The 26,053-nt window shown below is 35.9% G+C and overlaps 1 protein-coding gene across 1 annotated transcript in view; it reads left to right on the top strand.

Annotated features, from left to right (window-relative positions):
- Eno (alpha-enolase) overlaps window positions 1-25,582 on the top strand; it is a 42,809-nt gene extending 17,227 nt beyond the window's left edge. Inside the window, exons 4-9 of the mRNA XM_081739712.1 lie at window positions 1,407-1,531; window positions 5,322-5,468; window positions 11,718-11,808; window positions 14,500-14,686; window positions 17,510-17,743; window positions 24,095-25,582. Of these exons, the coding sequence (XP_081595838.1) occupies window positions 1,407-1,531; window positions 5,322-5,468; window positions 11,718-11,808; window positions 14,500-14,686; window positions 17,510-17,743; window positions 24,095-24,217 (907 nt within the window). The 3' untranslated portion in view covers window positions 24,218-25,582. The remainder of the gene's footprint in view (window positions 1-1,406; window positions 1,532-5,321; window positions 5,469-11,717; window positions 11,809-14,499; window positions 14,687-17,509; window positions 17,744-24,094) is intronic.
- Window positions 25,583-26,053: the final 471 nt, after the last annotated feature.

The raw sequence follows: 26,053 nt of genomic DNA, 5'->3' as shown, positions 1-26,053 counted from the left end.
AATACGTTGCACTGAACTTTACATACTTGTTAATGTAATTGTCAAGAGTCATTTCAGAGGTACAAAAACATAAACACTTGCACAAGTGAAACCATTATCCAGAATTACATATGGACAATTTCAAAGTACTACAGAGTACAGAAGAACTAATTTAGTCCAAGTTAGTTTACGACTTTTATTAGTCCAAGTTAAAGAAATACGACGACTTAATTTGCATATCAGTGAATAAAGAATAAAGATATGAATTATTTGAGTCCACTTTGGCTCTGACTCATTTATACATAAATAGAAACCAAAGATACTTCTGATTTCAATAAATGCCTCTCCTGGGATTTGTATGACCCTCCCCCCCACACAAAAAAGTACGGCATTTCGATGTATTTTATCAATAGTAAACATTATTGAAACGAAACAATATTTAGAATTTTTCTTTGATTGCAATTACATAATAATAACAAACTATAAAAAATCACAAAACAAACATTCATAAACTTATATTGAAAAAAAAAAGAAGTTGATTTTGTAGTATAATCTTTTTGAGTAATGAATGGGGAATTTAGTCTGAATATAATATGAATAATATATGGGAGTGAAACGTGATAACCCAGAAATGTGTGTTCATCAAGATTTTACAAACACTTACACTTTTACGAACATTTTTCGTTTTTTGGTTTAAACCAGTTGGTTTTTTTGAAAAAACCAGCTAGTTTAAACCAGCCAACCCTGCTTGGCAACACCGGATCTCAGAGAAAGTATGTTGTAGTAGGAGAAGGTTAATAGGTCAATTTTCCATACCTCCCCCAAGGTTTTTAAGATGTTTCTAAAAGTTCAGAAACATTTTATGCCAAACTCATTTAAAGTTTGCGAAATAATTGAAAATTTAAGATAATGTATTGAGTGCCAACCAAATTAAAGAAATATTTCACGCTACAAATAAAATTGAAGGTTTTATTGACCATTCAAACTCAATCAAATAAAAAAGAAACTAAGATCACGAACTTTTTAATAGCAATGACAGATACTTAAGGTTGTTCTCATGCATGTGCTTTTGTGTGTTAATTCAGTGTATGTCGTGCTGTACTTAGTATTGTCCATAGTAAGTATATCTTAATTTATGTGCGAGTAAATGTCGTTTGTTTGAGGTATTGAATCACGTAAATAATGTACTGAGTGTTGTTCAAACTAGGCGATGGAGTTGACTTACCGCTAGATTTGTAGAAAATAGTGATCAGACGAGCGATAAAATCCCTTCTACATTCTTCTTTTTCGTGCTTGGAAGAGCTGAAAATATTAATTTTCAAGCATAGTTTTTTCACGTTAAAGCTTTCGAGATGTGTTCACTTATTTTGCATTTGCATTATTATGGTTCCAGAGAAGGCGAAGGTTTAATCAAAATTTCTTTTCAGACACATTGCTGATCTTGCGGGTAATAAGAATATCATTTTACCTGTTCCTGCATTTAATGTCATTAATGGCGGATCCCACGCTGGTAACAAGTTGGCCATGCAAGAATTCATGATCTTGCCCACAGGTATGTATTAACTTCGAAGTTTGTATGAAATCCTCCAAATTATATTTATTTATTTTGCCTGTATTGAACTTTATACTTGAGCCCCCTTCAAAGGCTACGAGACAGTCATATCAGCCGGAGCATTTTCACGGTGAAGGAACCAATCTTACCTTTCCTCAATTTAAGCGGTTTCTGTTGAGTAGTCTCATACAGTCTTTTCGAAGTGTCAAGACTTCTCTGAAGTATCACTCTTGTGCTTAATCCCATTTATATTTGTAAAAGGTGAATCATTTATCTTCATGTTCTTTCAGCGTTTGCACTAATGAGCTCAAATTTTTGCACGATTCAAATAGGGACACAGGGAAATAAGTTTGATACATTTTGATACCACCATATTAACACTGTTGCCTACCCAGCGTAAAATTATATTTTTCAAATGACACTACGTTCAGTTATTTATATATTTCAACTTATATATTCAAACTTCGCTTACTACGCTTACTATTCAGTGTTACGAACCAAGGACGCTACAGTATCACAAATACCTCTCAACAGTAATATCGCAGATGAGACAAACAATATTCTGATACTATAATCGTGATATGTTAGACTATATTGAATAAGTAGGAATTTGAGTTTAGCGTCCCTTTCAGCAGCGAGGCTGTATGTGACTTGAACCTACATCTTAATGTGGTATCCGAACCACATGAGCTCCTACTAGCAATCAAACCTGGGTCTCCCATGCCAAAGACATATAATCTAAGCGCTTAGCCATGAAGGAGCTCTACATAGGAAATCATGTGTACAGGTTACTATATTGCTTAAAATAAAGCTCCCTCGTGGCTATATAGTTAGCGTACGCACCTTTGATGTGGGAGACCCGTTTTTGATTGATGGTGGGAACTCATGTAGTTTGCATCTCATGTTAGCTGTAGGTCGTCCCATATGACCTCGATGCTGAGAGGGAGTCTTCAACAAACTTTTTCAAATGGCATATATGTAGGTTTATTAACTTTTATACTTTTAGATTTGAAATATCTAACAATCTGACGTAAGACAAAAATGGTCTTCCGTGGCTACAGTGGCGGATCCAGGAGATGATCAAAAGAGGGGCTAAACCATAGTTTGCAGCTTTTAGTGTAAAGCAGGATTGAAGCCCATTTTATCCAGTGTATACCTGAGCGTCAAGGGGGACTATAGCCCCTCCTTGGATCCGCGCCTATCTGGCTATATATGTAAAATTTACTTTCGTGAGTTTCCAGTAACTCCATAGAACTTCCAACAAGATTCGCTTGTAATTCCCATAACACATTAGTTATTTCGGAAACTTTAGACATGTTCTTCTGATAATTCTTATTTGATGGCTTCTCGAATTTTCTCAATGTCGAACTCCTTTATTTCGGCTTAAGCGAAAACGGGCAGGTTGAAACGTGAGTCACTCGTGGCCATGAGAACTTAATAAACCGTAAAATATGTGTGAAGCAAGTTCTTAGATATTTGCCATGGCAAACTGCTTGACAGCCATATACAGATCCGATACTTTCTTTAAGGAATGGGAACAGTAGTTGATTTTTTTTATTTATTTATTTAAGTATTTATGTAGTATTAATAGAGAAAGTGAATGGCAGTTGTTGGTCGTAACGCTTGAATGCTAGAGTAAATTAAGATAAGTATTAAAAAATGGTAAGATAGTGTACGGAATTCAGAATATAAAGAACTGCTGTATGTGTGAGGTTGATGTAAAAATTTGGATGTGAGCGCAACTATGAAATTATTAAGAACCGAAGTATTACGTGTAGGTGTGTAAGGCAGGAAACCGTTTGTGTAACTGCTATAGTATGGCGAAGTATTACAAGAATAAATTGTAATAAAGCAAGTTTAGAGAAAACATGGTACGTGTCGTTAGTTATCATTAACAAGGATGAGATAGTTGATAGAAAGGGAACATAAATGTTTTGGAATTGTCTTCCGAGTTAAGAGGAGTAACACAGGATTTCAATATGTTGCAAGTCTAAATGTAGATACGCAAATATTCAGCAAACAATAAATCATTCTGATTCTTCTCAAGATCCGGAGTCGTATATTGCCTATAAATTGGCTTCAAAAACACTAAATTTACCATACACAAATTAACAAGTTTCTAAGACTCAAACGGCAGTACTATCATAACAAAAGCGAAATGAAGATCAACAGACAAGCAGTTATTGTTTTTACCATTTCGGCGTGTATATATACGCTCAGCTTTAGTCAACTCTTGTTTCAACCCTAACTTTCGAAATTTATTTACATAGTATTGAAGCCGAAATCTGTAGTTTATCCTAATCTTAGATTATCACACACGACTCTCTTCGAAGAAATTTGTTAAATGTGAAACTTACGTTGGGAAATCAGCATTGATTGAAAGGAAGACTCTTTAGACATATAGATGTTCAGTGAATTGACCACGGATGATATGAAACTCAGACGATATTCACTTTCCTGTATGTATAATACACGGAATGGAGATGTGACATATTTTTTTTATTGATCTAGTTTAACATTAAGAAGTGAGAAAATAAAATGTTAAGTAATTTAGAGTGGTCATTCTTAAATGCACTTAACGCCATAGCAGCGCTGTTCGAGGAGGGAGAGCTGTTCATGGTAGAAGTGAAGGGGACGGCAATGTTGCTCAAAAATTAATCCTAGCTTACCTTGTAAGTGAGCAGTAAGTAATGTCAAAATAAATAATTCCTGTTAACTGTTGATCATCTTAGCTGATATTTCAACACACAAAACAATTTCTTCGCTTACGATAACCATAGTGCTGATTAACCTCACGAACGCAGCATAGCGAAAGGAATACATTAGTACGCAGACAATATAAAAACTGGTTCTTTTTGCTCATCACTGATTTCACCAGTGTAACATCAGTAGTTTGCTTGATCAAACTTTCAATACTGCAATGTCATGTTGAAAGTGGGTATACTGTATTATATCGTTCCGAATCATTTTGATGAAAGAGAACATGCATAATTGTGTATTGTTTTCTGGTTCTTGTGACATGGCAGGATGCATAAATAAATTTAGATGTAAATTTGAAAGTCTTACTTTGGTGTAGATTATCTATTTGCACACGGTTCGCTACAAAGTAGTCTGTTGGATGGCAGGTCGTCACACTAAAATAAAATATTTTTAAAATTAAACTTACAGTGGAATTAATGTATAAATTGGGGATATAGCTGCAATTAGTGTATTAAATGTAGATTGTAGCGTAAACTATATATTTTACTGAAGTTGGTTGGAGGTATCCTTATAGCATAAGATCTTATCATAGAGCTTGTAGTTTTCAAAATCATTGGTCTAAAATACTGATTTTATAAATAACTAAATGAATTCTACGTCACAATAAGTTTTGGCATTAACGTAAGGACAAATAGTCGTATTAAGAATGTTTTCCGGGTAATTTTTGTATTGAATAAGCGTTACATTTGACCCAAATTTGTGTAGTTCAGTGTGTCATCATTAAGGACACAATGTAGACTTACTTGATACAGAAGTAACTGCACCAGGTACGAAACTGGAAGGTAAATTACTTGATAAAATAACGTTAGTTATTTCATGTAGCAATAAAATGGAAATTCAGTAATGTTAGGAGTCGAGTAATCTGCCAGTTCACCTCTAATCAAATTTAGTCATCCAGATTCGATGGAGCTAAATTTCAAAAAGATTAGTGTGCAAATGAGAGTGAAGGAATAGTTACGTCGTGTTGTGAGAAGAAAGGAAATGTATAATGAACTTTTTTTTTTAATTTTTAAATTTTTTTTTCCTACAGGTGCCCAATCATTTACTGAAGCCATGCGAATGGGCTCAGAGGTGTATCATCATTTGAAGAAAGTTATTAAGGACAGATTTGGACTCGATGCAACAGCCGTAGGAGATGAAGGTGGTTTCGCTCCTAACATTCTCAACAACAAGGATGGTGAGTTGGCTTTTTATTAATTTCGTTAATGTGTTTTAGTGATAGGAAAATTATAGCAGTTTTAGTTATAGAAATTTCAGTATCCACTCTAGAAAGAAGTTTTTAAAAATCTTCAAGAAAGTGGTATGTTTTCTCTTCGTAGGTATTCTTTAAATCAGTAATTAATGCAGGAATCATTTTTCAAAAAGCTGATTACTTTTATATTTCCAAACTTGCTGAAATGCCCGTTCACCTTACGGGGAGAATAATGTTTAAGCAGAATTTTTCAAAGTAAAGAATGTGAAGCATATAACGACAAGCATTGCCCCTATCGTTTCTCGGGTCAGCTAACATGCCTGTTCTCTGCACGGTAGAATAGGTTATTACAAAAAATAAATAAAATAATAAAGATCTCCATGGTATACAACCTGCAGCACGAACAAAATGTTTCCTATTTCTCAGGTAGTATAGTTCACTGTACATATTGTAATATTTGTGTGGGTAGAGACAATGACAGTCCGGGATTCTAGCCCTTCACCTAATTTTACAAAAATATTACAAAATACTCTTTGTAATATTACAAAGACTACAAAGTTAGTATCAGTTACAAAGTTAATATCTTAGATCTTCCTTATGACCAGAGAGGTGAAGGAAGGAAATGTTATATACGAGAACCCCTTTAGCTCATACCAGACTTCATGGCGTCTTGCAGCGACTTCTGGATATGGTCCTTTTGGTAACCGCCTTAGCTCATGGCAGCCTCTAGATGTTCGGTTTGCGGTTAGGAATTCCCTTAGTCCAAGGCGACCTCCGGAGTACGTAAAGTTAAGCCATCAGTGGTCAACTGATGTCTCAGTCTTCTTTGGTTCCACTTTTATAGGCTATTTCTGGATGGCTCGTTCCTCTTCGGTTCCCGTTGTGCTGTTCTTTGTCTCTTTATGGTTTTGTGTATCGTCTGCTGCTTATAAACAATAGAACGTGTTGCTTGGAGTAACGTGCTCACGCTGTAAGGTGGAGATCCTTACAATATATATACTTGAAATTTTGACACCCCAATCCCCCCGTTGAGTCGAAAATCGAAAATATTGCTTTGTTGCGACTGTATCTAGTGAAGATTGTATATACCAAAATTTGGTGGCTCTAGGTGACTTCTTTTAATGCAAGAATGTGATGCCACATATACATACACAGTATTTTTATATATTAGTATAGATACACATTCACAATTCGTAAGTCATGAAATTGCGAAATAGGTACATTTGATTTAAATGTTTAGGAACCTGCTGCTGTTAACCCTTTTAAATTATGATGGCACAACACCTCACCTGCACCATGGCGTCGACCTTCGGAATTTGCTTTATATGTCTCTAGTAAAGCTTTTTAGACCGGGTTTTTTTGCATTCATTCAAATATGGAAGCATCATAGAACATACTTTATGGGCATTTTGCAGCCTCGCGTGCTCTGTCTGGGGGCTGTGACGTCACAGACATGGACGATGGGTTTTAAAAGAGGGTATATTTGAAGTATTTTCAAAAAATCCCTGACACATTACTATTTAACCTAGAATCATGGTTTGTACCTTGTTGGTTTCGTTCGGAGACAGGCTTTCGAAATGTACTACTCAAATTTCCCTATCGTGTACCAGAAGCGGGAAAATCTCGTTCCAAAATGGAAAAAAGGGGATTTTTTAAGAACTTCCCTTTTCCCCATTTTTCTCTTCACAGTACACGATAGCGAAATGTGAGTGGTACCATTTGAAAGGCTGCCTTACGCTGAAGAAAATGAGGTATGACTCATGTTGCTAGAGTCAAAGACGTGTCACAAAATCTCGTTTTTTTTTAAACACATTTTTAGTCAATTACTTTACTAAAGTATCTACAGTATTATCACTATTCTAAAGTCATGATACGTACCTCGTTTTCTTTGGCATGAACCAGTCTTTCAAACGGAACCACTCGCATGTCTCTAGCATGTACCATAGTGGAGGGGCCCGAAATCGGAGGAAAAGGAATTTTCTTGACAATTTCTCTTTTTCGCGAATTTTCTCCACAATGGTACATGCTAGACACATGCAAGTGATACCGTTTGAAAGACTGGTTCATGGCAAAGAAAACGAGGTACAATTCATGTTCCCACAATGAACAGTCTTGATGATGATAGTATAGAAATTCACTAAAAATGTATTATCAAGGGAAAATATGTAAATCGGCTGTAGCATCAAAACTATTCATTCCAGGGCCACTCTTTGTATCTCATTCTTTTCACCATAAAGCAGTTTTTTTATAAGTAGCATTCGCATGATCGTATCCTATACCAAAGGGGAGATATTCGCGATAAAAAACGGATTTTTAAGAAATACCTTTTTCCCCACCTTGAGCGGAAATTTCCCGCATTTAGTACACTTTAGGAAATTTTTACGGACGCAGTTGGAAACCCTGCTTTACTAGAAACAAAACGGGGTATGAACCATGATCCTACGATAAATAGTCTTGACGCAATAGATGATTGAGTGAAAGTCTACAAAATACCTCAAAAAAGCCATAATTTAAAAGGGTTAGGAGAAATGTTTAGCAAATATTTTGTCTAGGGTTGGTTCAGTTTCTAAACGCAATTTTGTGTATACACAGTGTCCATAATAAACTGGTATTCCATTTGAATAAACTCGAAAGGTACTCACTGTTGCTCTTCCAAGTTATAGATTTAAAAAGAAACATTAAACAACGAATTTTCGCTGACTACTGTCGGTGTTGTGAAACTTAGATAAGGAAACCTAGGAAGGTATAGTAGGGATAGGGTGTATGGAAATTAAATGTTGACGCATATATGAAATTGAACAGCTTTTGAGTTTATTAATAATATTGCTTTTCAAACGGTTTACATTACAATAGTGTGTTCATTAAATTTTCTTCTTGAAATATGTTCTATTTGCACGTCGACGCTAATCCTATCGTATTTCAGTGACAGAATTTTGGATCGGCCTGCAAGAGAGCTGAACTATGTTAAATAGTCCAAAACTTCCCAACAAGTCTGTCACTAGCAGGGTTGGCTGGTTTAAACCAGCTGGTTTAAAAAAAAAAAAAAAAAAAAAAAAAAAAAAAAAAAAAAAAAAAAAAAACTGCTTTAAACGAAAAAATGAAAAATGTTCGTAAAATCTTGATTAACACACATTTGTGGGTTATCACGTTTCGCTCCCATATATTATTCGTACTATATTCAGACCTAAATTCCCCATTCTTTACTCAGATTATATTACAAAAGCAACTTTTTTTATGTAACTTTATGGATGTTTCTTTGGTGATTTTTTAATAGTTTATTATTGTTATGCAACCAAAGGAAAATTCTAAATATTGTTTAGTTTTAATAATGTTTACTATTGATAAAATACATCAAAACGCCGTACTTTTTTTGGGAGGGGGATCATACAAACCCCACGAGGCAATTATTGAAATCGCAAGAATCTTTGGTAACTATTTATGTATAAATAGGTCACAGCCAAAGTAGACTCAAATAATTCGTATCTTTATTCACTTTTCTTACTGATATGCAAACTAAGTAGTTATATTTATTTAACTTGGATTAATAAGTCATAGTGAACTGATTTGGACTAAATTAGTTTTTCTGTACTCTGTAGTATTTTGAAATTGTCCATATGTAATTCTGTATAATGGTTCCACTTGTGCAATTGTTTACCTTTTTGTCCTTCTGAAATGACTCTTGACGATTATATTAACAAATATGTAAAGATCAGTACGAACGTATTTTTATCAGGAGTCCTTCGTGAGTGAGTCGCCAGACGTATCACATTTGGGGCCAATTAGTCCCGGTTTCGAGTTCAAGTGGAGGACAATTTCTCTCGGATGTAAGCCGAGAAGCGTTTTGGATTCCGCTTAAGCTTATGTGACCCCTTCCAGCATAACCCGGTTGTTGCATACTAACACCAAGGCGAAACAAGCTTATCTCTATCCATATGTGATATAAATACATAGAGCAAATTATTTAAACCAAAAAACCGGGTTTAAACAGAAAAAAGGGTTTTTTGATTTTTCATTAAAAACCTTGGTTTTTGCCAACCCCAGTCACTAGTAATTACAGTTTTCATAACAGCTTGAGGATAAATTGTCCTAGGGTCCAACTCAAAATTTTTAAATGGAAAGGGGGTTAATTTGCATGCGTATGAAAGTTGGTGTTAAATGAAAGAAGATAAATCAGTTCTCGACTCTCTACGATGAACTTGTGCAAAATAGCGGTGAGTCAAAATATCAACACAATCTTCCAAGTCTGTTGCCACTCGTATGAACCTGAAACGGTGGGATAGGGTGATAACAAAAACACGGATATGTCATTATTTCAAAAGTATGATGATTCAAAGAAAGAAAAAAAAATTCCAAGATCCCAGACAGGATCCAACTCAAAATGTTTAAATGGAAAGGGGTTCATGTTGAGTACTTTTTTTTTTTTTTTTTTTTTTTTTTTTTTTTTTTTTTTTAATAAAGTCGGTCGCAGCGACCTGAACAGGTACCATATTAGTGGCGGCAGGAAATGGAACTTCTGTTGTTTAGCAGGGAAGAGTCTGTGCGATTTCTTCCCAATTTCTCAGGAATTTCCAATTAGGCAAGTCATCACTTTTTCAATAAGTTTTGTTTCCAATTTTTACATAATCATCCAGCCGGGGTCTTTTGTCTCTCATAATACAAGCCTTGTCTTAGTGAGAGGATGTAAACCTTTTTGGGGGTAGATGTTACTAATCTGTACATGTTCATGCAATTACAACATGGTCGACATGTTAACCAAACAACTATTCAAGTTTAGTCCCTTGGCATTTGAAACTTTTGAGTTGGACCCCGTCTGGGATCCTGCGGGTGGCCCTGGGACATTTCTTTTTTACTTTGATACATTCTATTTTTGAGTTTGTTTTTACATCTGTCTGTTTCAAATTGGGGTAGCCATAGACTTTTCAATGATGCTTGTTGACATTTTGACCTTCCGCAATTTTGCACAGACTTATCGAGTCAAGACTTGTTTCATCTTCTTTCACTTAATATCAGCTTGCATACGATACTCAACTTGAACCTCTTTCCCATTTCAACATTTTGAGTTGGACCCCGTCTGGGACCCTGAAACTTTTTTAACTTTGAATTATTACACTTTTGAAATAATGACATATTCGTGCCTTTGTTTTTACACCTATCCCACAGTTTCAGATTCATACGAGTGGCCAGAGACCTTACAATGAAAATTGTGTTGATATTTTGACCCACCGCTATTTTGCTCAGGCTTAAAGACTCGAGACTTCATTTATCTTTTCATTTAACGCCAACTTTCATACGATATGCAAGTTGACAACTTTCCATTTTAAAATTAAGTTGGTCCCATCTGGGATCTGCGGAAGACCCTGGGACAATTTATTTTATTTTGATATGTTGTGCTTTTCAAATTATGAAAAACATGGACGTGGTTTTGTTTTCATATCTGTCTCACTGTTCCAGATTTTTCGGGGTTGCAACGGACTTTACGGACACGCTTAAATATTTTAATAAAAATTAGTAAAATGCTGCCCCCAAGCGGAATGCATGATATCTTCCTAATTTTCGTAACCGGTTTTGATCTTACCTTGACCCAAGCTTTCAGGAAATATATACATCATCCCCACTTCGCGGGTTCATGTTCAAGTACATCCCTAGTGAGTGTAATTTCACCGAATGCAGGTGTTTATGAAGAGTCATCTTGGTACTCCCACTACTAGTGTTTTTTCTGATGCGTTATTTCGCTGTTATAAGACTTACTCATAATTTTCTCAACTCAAGGTCTTCTCGAGGAGCAGGGCCAAATGAACAACAGACTTTCTTTCTTGAACGCTGAGCACTATCCATATTCGTGTGATTGTCTTCACCGTATTGTACAGTCAGTCTTCTGAAGATTTTGACTAGTTTCACGTCTTTTTGATCAAAAACTTGATAACTCTTCTTGGCACACTCCGGTTTCAATTATCACTTTACGTCAGAATGTTTGGGCTTTCCATGTTCCAGTGAAAGAGCAATCTACCATTGCTCGGCAAACAAATTCTCTGTAGATTTCCGTGGAAGAAAAACTCTGGCTAGAAATGGGACCGCTCTGTATATAACGAACCGAAAAAATAATTTTCCACGAACTGGGGTAAGAATTATTTTGGATTTTCTGAAGTGTATCGTAGTCTTATCACAGAAGATATGTGCAAGTTATTAATAATATTAAGATATACTTTATTCACATTACTTTTCTTAAATCTACAGCTCTGGCTCTTATCTCAGAGGCTATAACGAAGGCTGGTTACACAGGCAAAATTGAGATTGGAATGGATGTCGCAGCGTCCGAATTTTACAGGTAAGTAGTTGTCCAGTAGCATATTTATGTCCAAATTATCGTAAAAATACTTAGATTAATTTTTAAGAAATAACAGTAATAGTAATAATAATAAAAAACGTAGCATCAGTAAATATTCTGAGATATATTTTGTATTTGCTATCAGTTTAATTTGAAAATATGGTAAAACCTGTTAATTTTTGTTGAAGGTGCATTTTCTTACAGGAAGTACAGACATACTTCTTAGAAAATTGGCCACTGAAGTAAACGTTATTCTTAAACTGTTAATGTTGAATCTCTGTTAAACATCTACGAGATCTATCTTAGAAATCCTTTCTGAACATCTTTAACTGTTATGAGTTTCATGTCATCGATAGACTGAAGTTAGAAAGGAAAAAAAAAATGTCCGTTGATAGTAACTTGTTTTCGGAGCAAGTATCAGCATTCAGGTATCTCAAGCCATTGTTTTTAGTTTGACTCATGGTTATGCCATTTAGGGTAAAAGAGACGGATGATTAAATTGAATGCCTCTGAACTAAATCTTTTGTATTCTCTTATCGGAAAGCGTACCTCGAACCATATACACCAAAAGCACCCGCGCTAGCCACTAGACCAGCGGGGAGGGCAGTTTCTGTATTTGAATACAGTGTGTCCGGGAGTAAGTACAGATATTTTAGTAGGTGATAGGAGAGCTCAGTCCAGGCAAAAAAGCGTATGACTATATAGTCTATTCTCCTTGGTTGTCAAGATAGGAGAGAAGTAGTAGACACAGTAGGAATGTTTCGGAAGGGGTACAAAGCTTAGGGGGGAGTCGAAATGCAGTGAGGATAAATTTGTAAAAATCACCCCCTAAAATTAGAGAATTTGCAGAAAAGTCGGGATTTCGGGGGAAGGGGTCCAGATCCCCACAACCCAGCTCTGCGTACATTCCTGGGAAGTGTTATCCTTCGAGCGCTCGAAACCTGAGTTGCAATTAAGAATAATACTCCACTCTATAGTTAATGTATCAATGAAAATGATACCTCATTCGAAAGATTAATAAGAGTTGGCTTTCAGACAATCTATTATTCCAGTGATGTCGAAGGGAAGTAAGAGGAAATTATATTAAAAAGCCCCGTTTTACCATGATTTCGTGTTATTGAGTGGATTTTTTTCTCTAATACCAGTCCAGAGGGCAGCATGCTCTTATCTTTGGCGTGTAGCTCCCATCCGTTTGCCTAGTGATAAGTGTTGCCACTTAGTTTCATTGGACGCTCGAAAATAGCTATTAGGTAACTGTCTTAAGTGATTTCCTGTCATCTTGTTGTAATGTGGATTCCTATTATTTGCTCAAGAACCATTCATATCCACAAAATTACCCTTAATTAGTCGTTTCAAGAACTCATAAGAGTTTCATTTCATCGTATGTCTGTTCAGTTTAATTTAATTTTAACCATTTCTTCACAATTTTTCCAACGCTGAGGGAAAACGGAATTGTGAGACCGCATTGCCATCGTTTACAGTGCAAAGTTTTCAGTTTCTACAAGATACCAAATATCTCGGTAAGTTCCTGACTTGTCGATCTCACATAAACGTGACCATACTCCTTGTAACATTCTGACCCATTTTATAAGCTTTAAACCAGAATGTACTACTGACCTTTTTCCGAGTAGTTGCACCCTTTCCAAACTAAATTTTTTCTCTTCTGTTGTGGCAACATTGTTTTACTGACCTTTCTAAACTTGGAGTCAGCTTACAGTTCTTGCCAGTATTTAATTTAATGTGCACAAATAGTACATCATTCCCTGTGTGCGCAAAAGAAATTTCGATTTGACACATATTTAACGTTATATTTTCATTAACGTTTCATTAAATTTTGCACCATTGATCTGCGAGTGCCATCTCTTTTTCTGTTTTCATTGCTGATTGCAGTTATAAAATCAAATTTAAGTCATTCCATTAGAGAGCATAACTTTATATTGGGTTGGCAACACTGTTCATTTGATGTTAGCCATTACGTGGGTGGGTGTCCCCTTCCTATAGTTGCTTCATGCAAAATTGTTATAAAATATACAATTTCCGTTGTATGTGGAAGTATGTAGAAATTAGGATATCTGAATACATAATGCAAAATCGAACTCAGTGTTGGAACTCACGACAGCCTGACCTAATGCACATGTTCAACTGTGGGACGCGTTCTCATCGCATCGAATTCTAACATATTTGTAACTTCCTATATCGGAGTTAATTCTTTCAAGTATCTCCTCAATTGTCTTATGATCCTGGCTCATCTAATTTTTTTAGGAGCTCGGAAGTCCACATGTTAACAATGTAAAATCAACTCAGTTTTTAGTGTTGGAACTCTCAACAATCTGACCAAATGCACACGTTCAACTGTTATACGTTCATTACATGACTTTCAACATTTTATTTGTGACTTTCTACATCGGGGTTCATTGAAACATCTTGAAACAATAGAAATATCTCAGCGGTTGTCTTTTGATTCTGGGTCAACATCTGTTTTTTGTCCCCCAAGAGCTCGGAAGTCGCGTGTTAAACATTTGTTATAAAGAGTAGATTTGAATACATGTGAATGCACATTGAAGTGACTGCAAGAGCAACCTATGGTAAATTTTTGCTTAAGTTGTTTTCATTTCTTTACTTTATTATTTTTATGCGAATCGGATAAGAGTTTGTCTTCGATTTGCTTTATTTAGTACCATACTGTTTCAGGGATGGATCATATGACTTGGACTTCAAGAATCCAAACTCCAATAAAGCTGATTGGATAAGCGGCGATGCCTTGACTAAACTTTACCTTGAAATGATCAATGAATATCCAATTGTGTCCATTGAGGATCCATTTGACCAGGACCACTGGGATGCATGGAGCAATATTACAGCAAACACAACAATTCAGGTATTAATTATCCACTAGTTGAAATCTGTGATAAGTTTCTAAATATTACTTAAAAGGTAAGATTACGTAGTGTATGGCATTGATATATATATTCCAGTTGTCTAAAGCGTTCGAATTAGTTCACAAGGTCAAAATATCACTGGAGATCATGGTTGAGGTGGTCAGTTCAAGTAACTATTAATCTTGAAACCAGACCTGTTTGCTTTGCCACAGAAGTAAAGTTAATAAGAATATGAAACTTGCTACAGTTAGCACGATGAAATACGTGGTTTTAATTTCTGAGAAAATAATTGGTATAATATCAAAAGGAACATAACTACTAAAGCAAAGAAGGGCGTAAGGGATTAAATATGCATAGATATGTATTTGAAGTCGTCTATTTGATACATTTGAAAGTATCACGATATTGACTGTCATATTACATAATTCAAAATTTAAACTAAAATATTTATATTTAACTGTTTATTTTCAGAAAGGAACATTTTAGTTTTGGTGTAATATTCTTGACCTCAGCCCTCAGCTAAATATTGATATATAATTTAAGATTTCTGTAATAATACACCATTACATAATTTCTTCATTTAATTTTTCGGATATGTTTTTGTTACATGTGATTAAACAGCGACGAAAAGTATAATATAAACAACAAATATTAAAGTTTTTGACGCATTTGTGGTAAAGACTTTGATTGTAGTTGCAGGCAAAATAATAGATTTAGCGCCTTCCTGTTCACGACCTTTTTCCTTACCCACAGACGTTCCCAATCTGAAACATTTTCTTGGCTCTATTTTATTTATTTAATTTATTTTTTTAATGCTGATCCTTTGTACACTATTAAATATTTTCCATATTTTATAATGCAGATTACAACTTGTTACAGGCTTATTAGTTACCATCCTTTTTGTAGAAAACAAATGTTGCTACTTCTAATAGTTTCTTTTTGAACAGCGAAACTATATTGGACAGAACTTTAAAGTAGAATCCGAACTACTACCAGTCTAGTTTGCAACATAAAATTTGTACTGTCGTACCCGTAGAATATATCCGCGAAAAGTATTACATTGGCCATTTCGCAAGGAACACCATAATTTTTCAGTGCTACCCAGACTTGTCCTTTCAAGACAAAGCTAAGTGTAGCTAAGATTTAGCATATTCTGCTATTAGATTCTGGGAAAAGTAATGACTTATATTTTGTATGTTTTTAAAAGTTACATGTAAAGAACAAAGATCAGTTACTTGATGCGATAACCTTTTGCCAGGTTTCAGTGAACAATTCGTCGTTCATAAAACCTGTCTTTACCGGCGAAAGCTAAATAAGGTGCTGATTTACAGCTTCATTTGAATTGTATGTTTTACCACGCAAGTAGTTTTAAAGAGCGAAACAAGTGAGTCTAAAGCGAGAAGTCAGGCGAGTATGCTTGATATAGTAATACATTCTGTCCAAGCTCCAATAACTTTAAATGTGTGATTAAACTTGGCCACGTGATCACAAATGTTCTCACCATCAATATCGAAGGCGAACTCCTTGGGAGTTCCAAACCGTTCAGGGTGTTCAGCTAGGTATCCACTCTGAAAGAATGCATATAGAATCATATTTGGTGAAACGGGTGCCATCACATTCCATCAGTTCTTATCTCTCCGACGTGAGGTTATCCCATAGAAGGTTGATCTCTGCACCTCCCGGACAGGTATTTTCTGTCGCCCTGCTGATGCACATGGTGTGTCATTAGCAGCTAATATTTTTCCTGTGATTGTTATTCACACTTCACTTTCAAATTAGCCTTACTAGAGATTGTACTTGCGATCTCGCACTCAACGGGTTCCTTGTGAGATTCAGGGACTAGTTAGATTTTAAGTACACCTTGTATCTATATAAGTGTTTCTTGCCCATGTATTTTATATCCTTTGTGTAATTTCGTATAAATAATTACTCCGCCAAGTTCATTGGTGGCCTTTCAGTTTCGGTCCTGTGAGAAGGGAGTGGCATAGATTTATCGCTCAACTAATTCATCCGTAATCAAAGTAGAATACCAGTTTTCGTGTTGTGCGTGATCTATGTTCAAACCTATCAGGAGCTCAAAATTGTTATTTCACTTTGTGAGATTTTAACCTTGTTGTTGAATAAGGGTGTAAAGCATGAAAACTACGAACGTTTAAGGGCAAGTACGCAGGCAAACATTTTTCACATAATTCAGTAATAAAGATCATAACTGTTATAACTTCTTATGCAACAAGTTAGGAAGTTACAATCTTTATTAGTTAAGAGTACTTCAATATGTAAGTTATTTTGCATATATTAACATTTTTTTGCAGCTATCTATATAGCGTTGTATATGTTACTTTAAAACCGATTGAGATTTTCTTCTTTAATTTGTTTTATCTTCCTTTATGAAATTCTTGTTCCAGTTATTCTCATATGATACGTGAATAAAACAATTTCATTGTTGACAGCGGTGATCTGATTTCATTATTCCCTGTTTCGTTTTGTGCTTATAGCAGGATGATGCAAACTGTTTTCTAGGAGTTTCGTCGTCCCTCTAGATTTTCATGACCGGATTGGTTGGAAATTCACATGTGGTTTTTGCCTTTGTTCATGTGCACGACCTGACATTTATTTTCATTTTACACTCCGATGAGCCAGTTGTGGCTCGAACACTGAGTTTGTGGTTTCAGTCTACTGTATATTGAAAATTCCAAACACCTTCCAAAGCGTAAACCAATGCTTTAAAAGTTTTCTTAACTTTTTTTTTTCCCTCGTTGTTTTACATTCTTGGTATTAGATCAGTTCATATCAGTTGGTTTACTGCAAATGTTCTCTTTCAGATTGTAGGTGACGATTTGACTGTAACAAATCCCAAGCGAATACAAACTGCCGTTGAGAAGAAAGCTTGCAATTGTCTACTGTTGAAAGTTAACCAGATTGGTAGTGTTACGGAAGCTATCCAAGCACATTTGCTTGCCAAATCCAACGGCTGGGGTACCATGGTTTCTCACCGATCAGGCGAAACAGAAGACACTTTCATTGCTGATCTTGTAGTTGGATTGAGCACTGGACAGGTATGTGCATTATTTTAGTTGTCTATGTGAAAATGTTTCGGTGTGTTAGGGTTTAAAGCTTAGAGGGGGGGGGGGGGATTCTTTTGAACGTGATAATCAAAATAACATTTGAAGTGAGAATAGTGTAAGAAATTACTACTATTGAAGATATGCTTAGGAACAATAGATGTTTAATTAACGATTTCAGTTGTTCCTATGAATCAGTGGTAGTGATTCTTTCACCAAGAGTCCTTGGTACGGTCGCATTGAGTCCAGGAGGTTTCGGTGTATAAAATATTTGAGGATTACTTTCGACGCACTTACATAATGTGTGTATATATTCTTGAAATTTGGTGGAAATCGGTTTTCGGGTATGAGAAAAAGATTTCAGTTTTATCCTTGGAAAAATTCACACCAAGCGTTTTTTGCGAAGTAGGAATTTGTCTTAAAAGCAGCTCTGGAATTCTCATGATATGAGAATTTTATAATTGAGTTTCAAAGTGAGAGTAGCAACTGTAGTAACAGTGGGATGATAGAATTAAAAATTTTACTAATAGAAAGTCATTAACAAAATCATTTCTACATATGGAAATTTGTACGATAAACTGAAACAAAATATTACATAAGTTTGTACAAATATAGTTGACAAAAAAGTGTTATATTCTTACTATTTTAGTTACTAAGTTTACTGAAAAAGAAATTTCAGTATAACACTGTATACATAAGTAGGATTTTTTCTAATCACCAAGTTGGTTACAAATTTGTCATGGCATCAAGATTATATGTATTTAAATGCTAGAAATTTACATTATAGGGTGGATTCATTAGTTCGTGCCGTTTGGAACTAATGGATACATTTCTTCTTTGAGGGTTGAACTAATCAGTCAGTATATTACCAATGTGTTTCCCGCATTATTCACAATCTGTTCCTAATGTTCAGGTAGTTGTTCGATGACTGCGGAGAAAAACTCTGTAAATTGGATGCATAGAAGTCATCTTACTGCTTATTCTTGTCGAAGGATGTGCCATGGAGTGCATTCGACAGGAACCGGGAAAGATGATATGTAGGAGTCTCATCTGGGGAATATGTCGGATAAAAGAGCCTCCCAGTGAAGTTGCTGAATGACTGATTGTCATGTGTGCCACATATGGTCTATCGTTGTCGAGTGGATGACAATGCCATGTCGTTTATTCGGAGTTGTTTCTTCAAGGCACGCTCAACACGTTGTTCCGTAACAGTATAAAGCAGCAGTGCTTTAATTACGGAGTGAAGTTTACTGTAGATAATCCCTTCCATGTTCTTAGAATTCAAATTATGTTTGGGACGTGGTGCTGCCTTTCCCTTCGGGCTAATCCATTTCTTCTTATGCTTAAAGTTTTCGTACAGATACCATTTCTCACCTCTGATAACAGTGTGTGAAAAAAGCCGATGTTGGTGACATTACCATGGGGGATAAGCAAAGAACCACATATGGCAACAATTTGGTTCTTATTTCTACTGAGTGAAAAGGGATCCACGAACAGTTTTTGAACTTTTTCCGTGCATTGAAAGTGTCCCACATTAATTGCGTGTCCACTTCACATTTCCTTGGCCGATTGCCGGATCACTGTGACGTGGACTACGGTGGATCAACTCGTGCAAATGGTCCTTATCAAAGTGGGATGGAAGACTAGAACATGGGGCATCGCTCAGGTCAAAATTTCCACTTCGGAACCTGTCAAATAATTTCCTGGTGGTCTTTTCAGCAACAGCGTCTCCCCACACAGATTTGTCTGGATGCCTCTGCGGTACTGAAGCCCTGGTTAAACTCGTAGAAAACATGTCAGCGATGACCTTTTTCAACTTCAAACCCTGAAAAACTAGAATTGGTTACCCTTAGCAAAACAAACTACAAATAGTGCAACAAATTACTGATAACAGAGGTACCATTTGATATATTCCACAGCATTCCCATTAGCGTGGACGTCTTAAAAAACGGCACGAATGAATTAATCCAGTACTTTGATGTGGAAGAAGGACTCATTGTGGCAACGAATTCTTCGACAATTTGCTAGGAGACATGAACATGACCTGAAAAAGGGAACATTAATGTATTCGCAAAAAAGTGCACTTTTCGCCATATATACAGGATGTTTAAGATAAAACGTCCAGTGCTTATAAATCCGAAATGGCTGAGAATAAAAAGATGAAACAAAAACTGAGATAGGAAAATGTCATAGGGCACATCACATGGTGTTGTCGTGGTGACCCGCAAGGCCCTCCTTCAAGGTGGCCCAGGGGCCAACTTCAAATTTTCAAATGGGAACATGTATTGAATCATACCTCATTCAATAGTCCTTGAAATACGAAACAACTTTTGTAGGAAACAATTTTCGATTTGGGGCACCGTTTTCAAAATGGCCGCAAAAAGTCCTGGATCAGTTTGAAGTTGACACCTGGGCCCCCTTCACGGAGTTTCCTGAGGGTCACCACAACACCACCACTTGATATGCTTTATCATCGTTTCTATCTGTTTTTGTTTCATCTCTCTATTCTCAGCCGTTTCTGATTTAGGCCTATAAGCACTGGACGTTTTATCTGATACAGGACATTTTTTGCGGCCATTTTGAAAACGGTGGCCCAGATCGAAAATTGTTTCCTACAAAAGTTGTTTCGTTTTTCAAGTACTATTGAATGAGGTATGACTCAATACATGTTCCTATTTAAAAATTTGAAGTTGGCCCCTGGGCCCCCTTGAAGGAGGGCCCTGTGGGTCACCACAACAACACCATGGGATGCGCCCTATGACATTTTCCTATCTCAGTTTTTGTTTCATCTTTTTATTCTCAGCCATTTCGGATTTATAAGCACTGGACGTTTTATCTGATATAGGACCCACTTTTTGCGGCCATTTAAAAACGGTGGCCCAAATCGAAAATTGTTTCCTACAAAAGTTGTTTCGTTTTTCAAGTACTATTGAATGAGGTATGACTCAATACATGTTCCTATTTAAAAATTTGAAGTTGGCCCCTGGGCCCCCTTGAAGGAGGGCCCTGTGGGTCACCACAACAACACCATGGGATGCGCCCTATGACATTTTCCTATCTGTTTTTGTTTCATCTTTTTATTCTCAGCCATTTCGGATTTATAAGCACTGGACGTTTTATCTGAAAAACACTCTCTCTCTCTCTCTCTCTCTCTCTCTCTATATATATATATATATATATATATATATAGTGGCGGATCCAAGGGGGGCTATAGCCCCCCCCCCCTTGACGCTGAGGTACACTGGATAAAATGCGCTTCAATCCTGCTTTACACTAAATAAAACGGCAAAATATTGTTTAGCCCCTCCATTGATCATATCCTGGATCCGCCTTTTCGTTGTCTGCATCAATATATAGGTGGTTAACATTAAGTAATATTTTTATACATATTGTCTGTTATCTGATTACAATTTCAGTTTTTAGCATGTATCTAGAAATGATATTCACATAACTAATAGTGAGTGGTAAATATAAAGAACTACTGCTCAAACCAGTCGTAGAATGCGTGCCACTTGGATGCCTTTCTAATTGGGCTTTTTATATTAATTTGAGAATGCTAAATCCAGTGGAATTGTTAAACATACTGCTCTATAGAGTCGTGACAAAAACGACCCCATAAATGGATATATTTAAAAATTAGTTTCATGTTATTCTTCAACTTTAAATTAATATAAAAACGCAATTAGATTTATCCAAATATGAGCAGTTTCATCATTTGCGTGAGCGATAGTTCTTTCACAAAGGATCTATTAATTTTGCTCATTTCGGATTGATATAGTCGTCCATCTTCGGAGTATGAAGGATAGGATTGGCTTAGTTGTTTCACGATCTGGCAACAGCACATTTTCTGTCACCTTCTCATAAGAAGTACGATCCTTAAAGTTTTTAGTTGTATGGCAAGGTAAATTCCTCCCTTTTTCAAAATCTCTTATGCACCAGAAAAAGGACTTGGTCCAAGAGTGCGAAAATTCAAGATTACATTTTGAACGTAATGTAACAGCAGTAATACCAGGAATATTAATTACTTCTATCTGTACTGAACTTAACTAGTTTTAAACAGTGACAATGTTTGTAGTTGAACTCAAATTTTACACCGACAAGGTTTTTCTTAACAAATTTCATCTTAATTACGTTGAATTTGGATTCTATTTCTGGGAGTCAGTTTTTTAAGGATAGGGCAGTATTAATTTAACCGGTAAACTAAACTTTTTCTCAGTAAGTAAAAATTCTTATACCTTTAAACTAGGGATGGGCAAAACAGGTTTTTATAAAAACCGAAACCGGTTTCGGTGAAAACTTTTCGAAAACACATGAGACTATTTCTGTGGAAATGGATTCGGTTTCCGGAGAACAACGAAACACCATTCTGGTCAGAAATATAACAAATTTTGAAAAAAAAAACAATCGGTTTTGAAGAAAACCGAAACCGGATCAGGTGAAAAACCGATAACCGGTTTTTGTGCCCACCACTACTTTAAAACTCGGGTTATCTAAAGTAATTGTAGTTGTTGATTAAAACAGCCATGACAGTTTTTACTTGCTGATAATTTGCTCCAAAGTTAGTACATAAGGTGGTGGTAGGTGGTACTGGTAAAGAGGGCTCACGTTAATAGCAACTGTAACTACCTCGAATGCCCACACAAGCAGCTTTTCGGGTAAGTAGCCAGTCGTTTGTTGCCGGAGCCCGACTGGCAGTTACACACTCACCATGTATCACACATTTTCGATTGGGCTTAAGTGGGCAGACGTAGCAGACCATGGTAGGAGTGAACCATGACGCTGGATTGCCTTGAAAATATAGAACGTGCTTTGTTTGCTGAAAGATAGATCCGCGAAGTGTCTAGATAAAGTCAAAGAATAGAATGTATGAGCTTTACTCATGCAATTTTATCTGAGTGAAGACCATAGGCTACTTATGTATAGCTCAATCTCCTCATACCGCGATATGCCAGAAGTGAATCCTTTTTGACAAGTGTGAACACATGCTGGATTTGTCACGTGCACGCTTGCAATCATACACGGCGTCACAGTGTCCGAGACACACTACACTTATCGCTAAATACCACCGTTCTTCATTCTTCTTGACACTTCAGTCTCTTTCGATACACCGCAATGAGATGTGACAAGAATCGTGTTAGAGGAACCCAGCTCTGCCTCCGGTAATCGCGGAAACAATTGTTACATGAGATTGGTGCAGCTTGATCTTTGTCCTGACGCTACCAAGTGTATCGCGGCAGTACATTTGCTGTGGGAATCCGTTGTGTCTACAGATGAACCACTGGCACATCACGACCCACACAATGGTAATTCTGTGGAATAGCCTCTTGTAGCTTTGCTATACGGTCGCGCTTGATAATTGTTAATTGTGTAATCAGTTCAGTCGCGTCATCGCCATCTAAGACTGAGACCCACACACTACTGCTTTCGTTCTTTTGTTGTCCACTATCTTCAAACTGCGGTCAGCATGCCCTCGGTGATCGGTGTACTGAAATTATCAAATTGTTAACACATTTCAGGTATATGTAATGAATTACACCACAAAAATGGAGGGAAAAATAATCATACGTGCTAAAAGAGTACACTAGCTTTCGCTCATAGCTTTAGATTGGCAGAGGAAGAAGTTAGTTTTTCCCTTCAATTTTTCCTTTCGTAATTATTTGAGTGGTGCACAGTCGCAAAGGCGCAGGCGTCGCCAAGCGCCATTCTTTATTTTCTTTGTATGAAGTAGAAGCTAGGAAAATCTATGCAGATGCTAAAAACACAATATGGTAGTAATATTGTATGAAGTAAATTTACTGGAAGCTGAAGTAAATTTACTGGAAGCTGTAATTTTGATAAGTGAATGTGGTTTGCTGCGAAATATTCATTCGGTTAGAATGGATAGTTCCATAATTTTATTAATGTAGAGTGCAAAGAAAATTAAACTTGCCTTGTTCTCAGAGAAATGCATTAGTAATATGCTAGAAACTGAAATCGCAGAAACTTCACCATAATGGAGACACGCAAATGTTAGTCTCGCAAAGAAAGGAGACAGAAAGAGAAAAAAGTAAATACTTAAAACTTATCATTCGAATCAATTAGTGCAGTGTCAGCCCGTGCTGAAACGTCTGTTCGTAGTAGGAGGGAGCCAAAGCATCATATAAAAACCGTATTTTTCTGTACTCACGGAAAAACTTTCGCGTAATGCTGCTGTCTTAAACAAATGTAGATTAAAATTACAGATCTCATTGAATTTGGAGAAACATCAGAAGCACAACTTTTTCTGTGTGTACAAGTGTTTTTAGCCATATTATTGTAACTAGATTATATCAGGAACTAACAATATTGTCTTCTTTTCTTTAATAGATTAAGACAGGAGCACCGTGCCGTTCTGAGAGATTGGCGAAATACAACCAAATCCTTCGAATTGAAGAAGAACTTGGCTCAGGAGCTGTGTATGCTGGAAAGAATTTCCGTCGGCCATCGTAAATTAGAGAAATTGTAATGATGGAACAATGTTAGACGGTGGAAATTTAGCTGTTGTATATTAACTGTGCTCAAATCAAAGAATATGTGGAACAAATATTGTAAGCAACACATAGGTTAAAGAGAGAGGGTAATGAAGAATGGTATGCATAGTAAACTGCCATAATTGTATTTATATGATTGCTTCGTGACACGCAAATTTGAACATTTGTTTCATAGCAGAAGTAAGAATTGAGATGTGCTATTCTTTGCCTGGTGAATAAACAAAATATATTGCACTTCGGAGAATGTAATTACAGGTTGATGTGAATAGTTTGAAATTGCAATAGTACTAGATGATGGAAGATAATACAGAATTATATTTTAGTGAATTAATTTATAAAATCTATTGTTCATAAAGTCGGTGCTGAAGATCCTCTCCTCTAGTCACAGCAGAATCACTGTCCATTCCGTAGGAAATAACATCAACGGAATTTTAATACCAGTGACTGAATACATCCAATACATCCGTGTGCTGATAAAGTACTTTCTGTTCAAATAAATAAAGCTGAGGAAAGCACTGTAATTGAAGAAATATATTACCAAACTGTTACAATTTCGCCGTTATAACAAGGCTTATCAATGTCTGATGAAGGCGTTGTTATAATAGCGAAACTTTGCTGATATATTTTCTTTAATTGTGGTGCTTCGTTCAGTTTTACCTAAGTAAGAATTGAAATCAATTTGAAATATGAATTTTCTAAAGTACAATAATTTTACTTCAATCACAAACGGTGATATAGATCTTAGTTTTTTTGAACAACTAAGAATGAAACCAGTACTACATAGATCTTACACGAGAAACAATAGAACGTACAAGAAATAGCGTACTTTCGCCAATGTTATGTGTGAATTAATTTTGTATATTAATTTTTCATTGTGCACAATCTTGAGTCAGCCATATTTACCAATTAAAACAAAATGCAATCATACCATTCTTTACCATTTCTTTTACAATGTGTTGTTCTCCCTCACTGGAATTTTGTTTTTAATAAGAAATGTGTGATATTCACACAGATAACAATTATACCAGTTAGTCGAAACCATTTCAGGCAGACAATATCCAGTATATGTTGTCAGCAGTGTAGAAATAGAAGGGTCCAATTAATTTTCAAAGTAGATATGTGTATGTATATATCTATATATAGTAATTAGCGATTGGCTTGTAACTCAGAAACCATGTACAGAAAATATTTTAATAGAATGATTAAAAGAATACAGTCCATTCTAGGACAATACAAACTGCTGGCTAGAGTAAATTATTCATACTGTGAAAAAGGTGATTGTCTATGGTTGTCTATAGCAGCAAATAAAACTCATATATTCGCATATTATTGATTTTTGTCCACTCGTAAAGTTTTCCACAATCCCTTTTTTGTTTATCATTCGTAGAGATTTTTGTGCAGAAATAGTTAATCTGGTTCGATTTTTGGACAAATTAAAGAATAGTTGCCATATCTTTATATATAATTTGTTTTGCCCCCTATTTCCAGTTCTCGCCAATGTTACTTTATTAGTAACAAAAAGTAATATACCCAGCAGTGATATACCCAGAGCTGAATTTTCTGTGTATGTATACCGATTGGAGGAAAAAAGTTAAATTAATATTTCTGGAAATTGTTTTAAAGGTACGTACCCTTGTAATAAATATACGTTTACAAAATTGTGAAAGTGGACAGAAGATTGAACCGAGTTTCGGCCTACCGTGTTTGCAATCCTTCTCAGCTTGTATATACTTTTTCCTCATTCTTCACTTTCCTAGCATGCGTAAGAACCCAGGGTAAATATTCTAAAAGCGAT

Source organism: Thermobia domestica, chromosome 15 (genome assembly GCF_964235325.1).
Source record: "Thermobia domestica chromosome 15, izTheDome1.hap1.1, whole genome shotgun sequence".
Taxonomy (NCBI): Eukaryota; Metazoa; Arthropoda; class Insecta; order Zygentoma; family Lepismatidae; genus Thermobia; species Thermobia domestica.
Note: the sequence above shows the minus strand (reverse complement) of the source record. Positions and strands in the feature narration are given on the sequence as shown.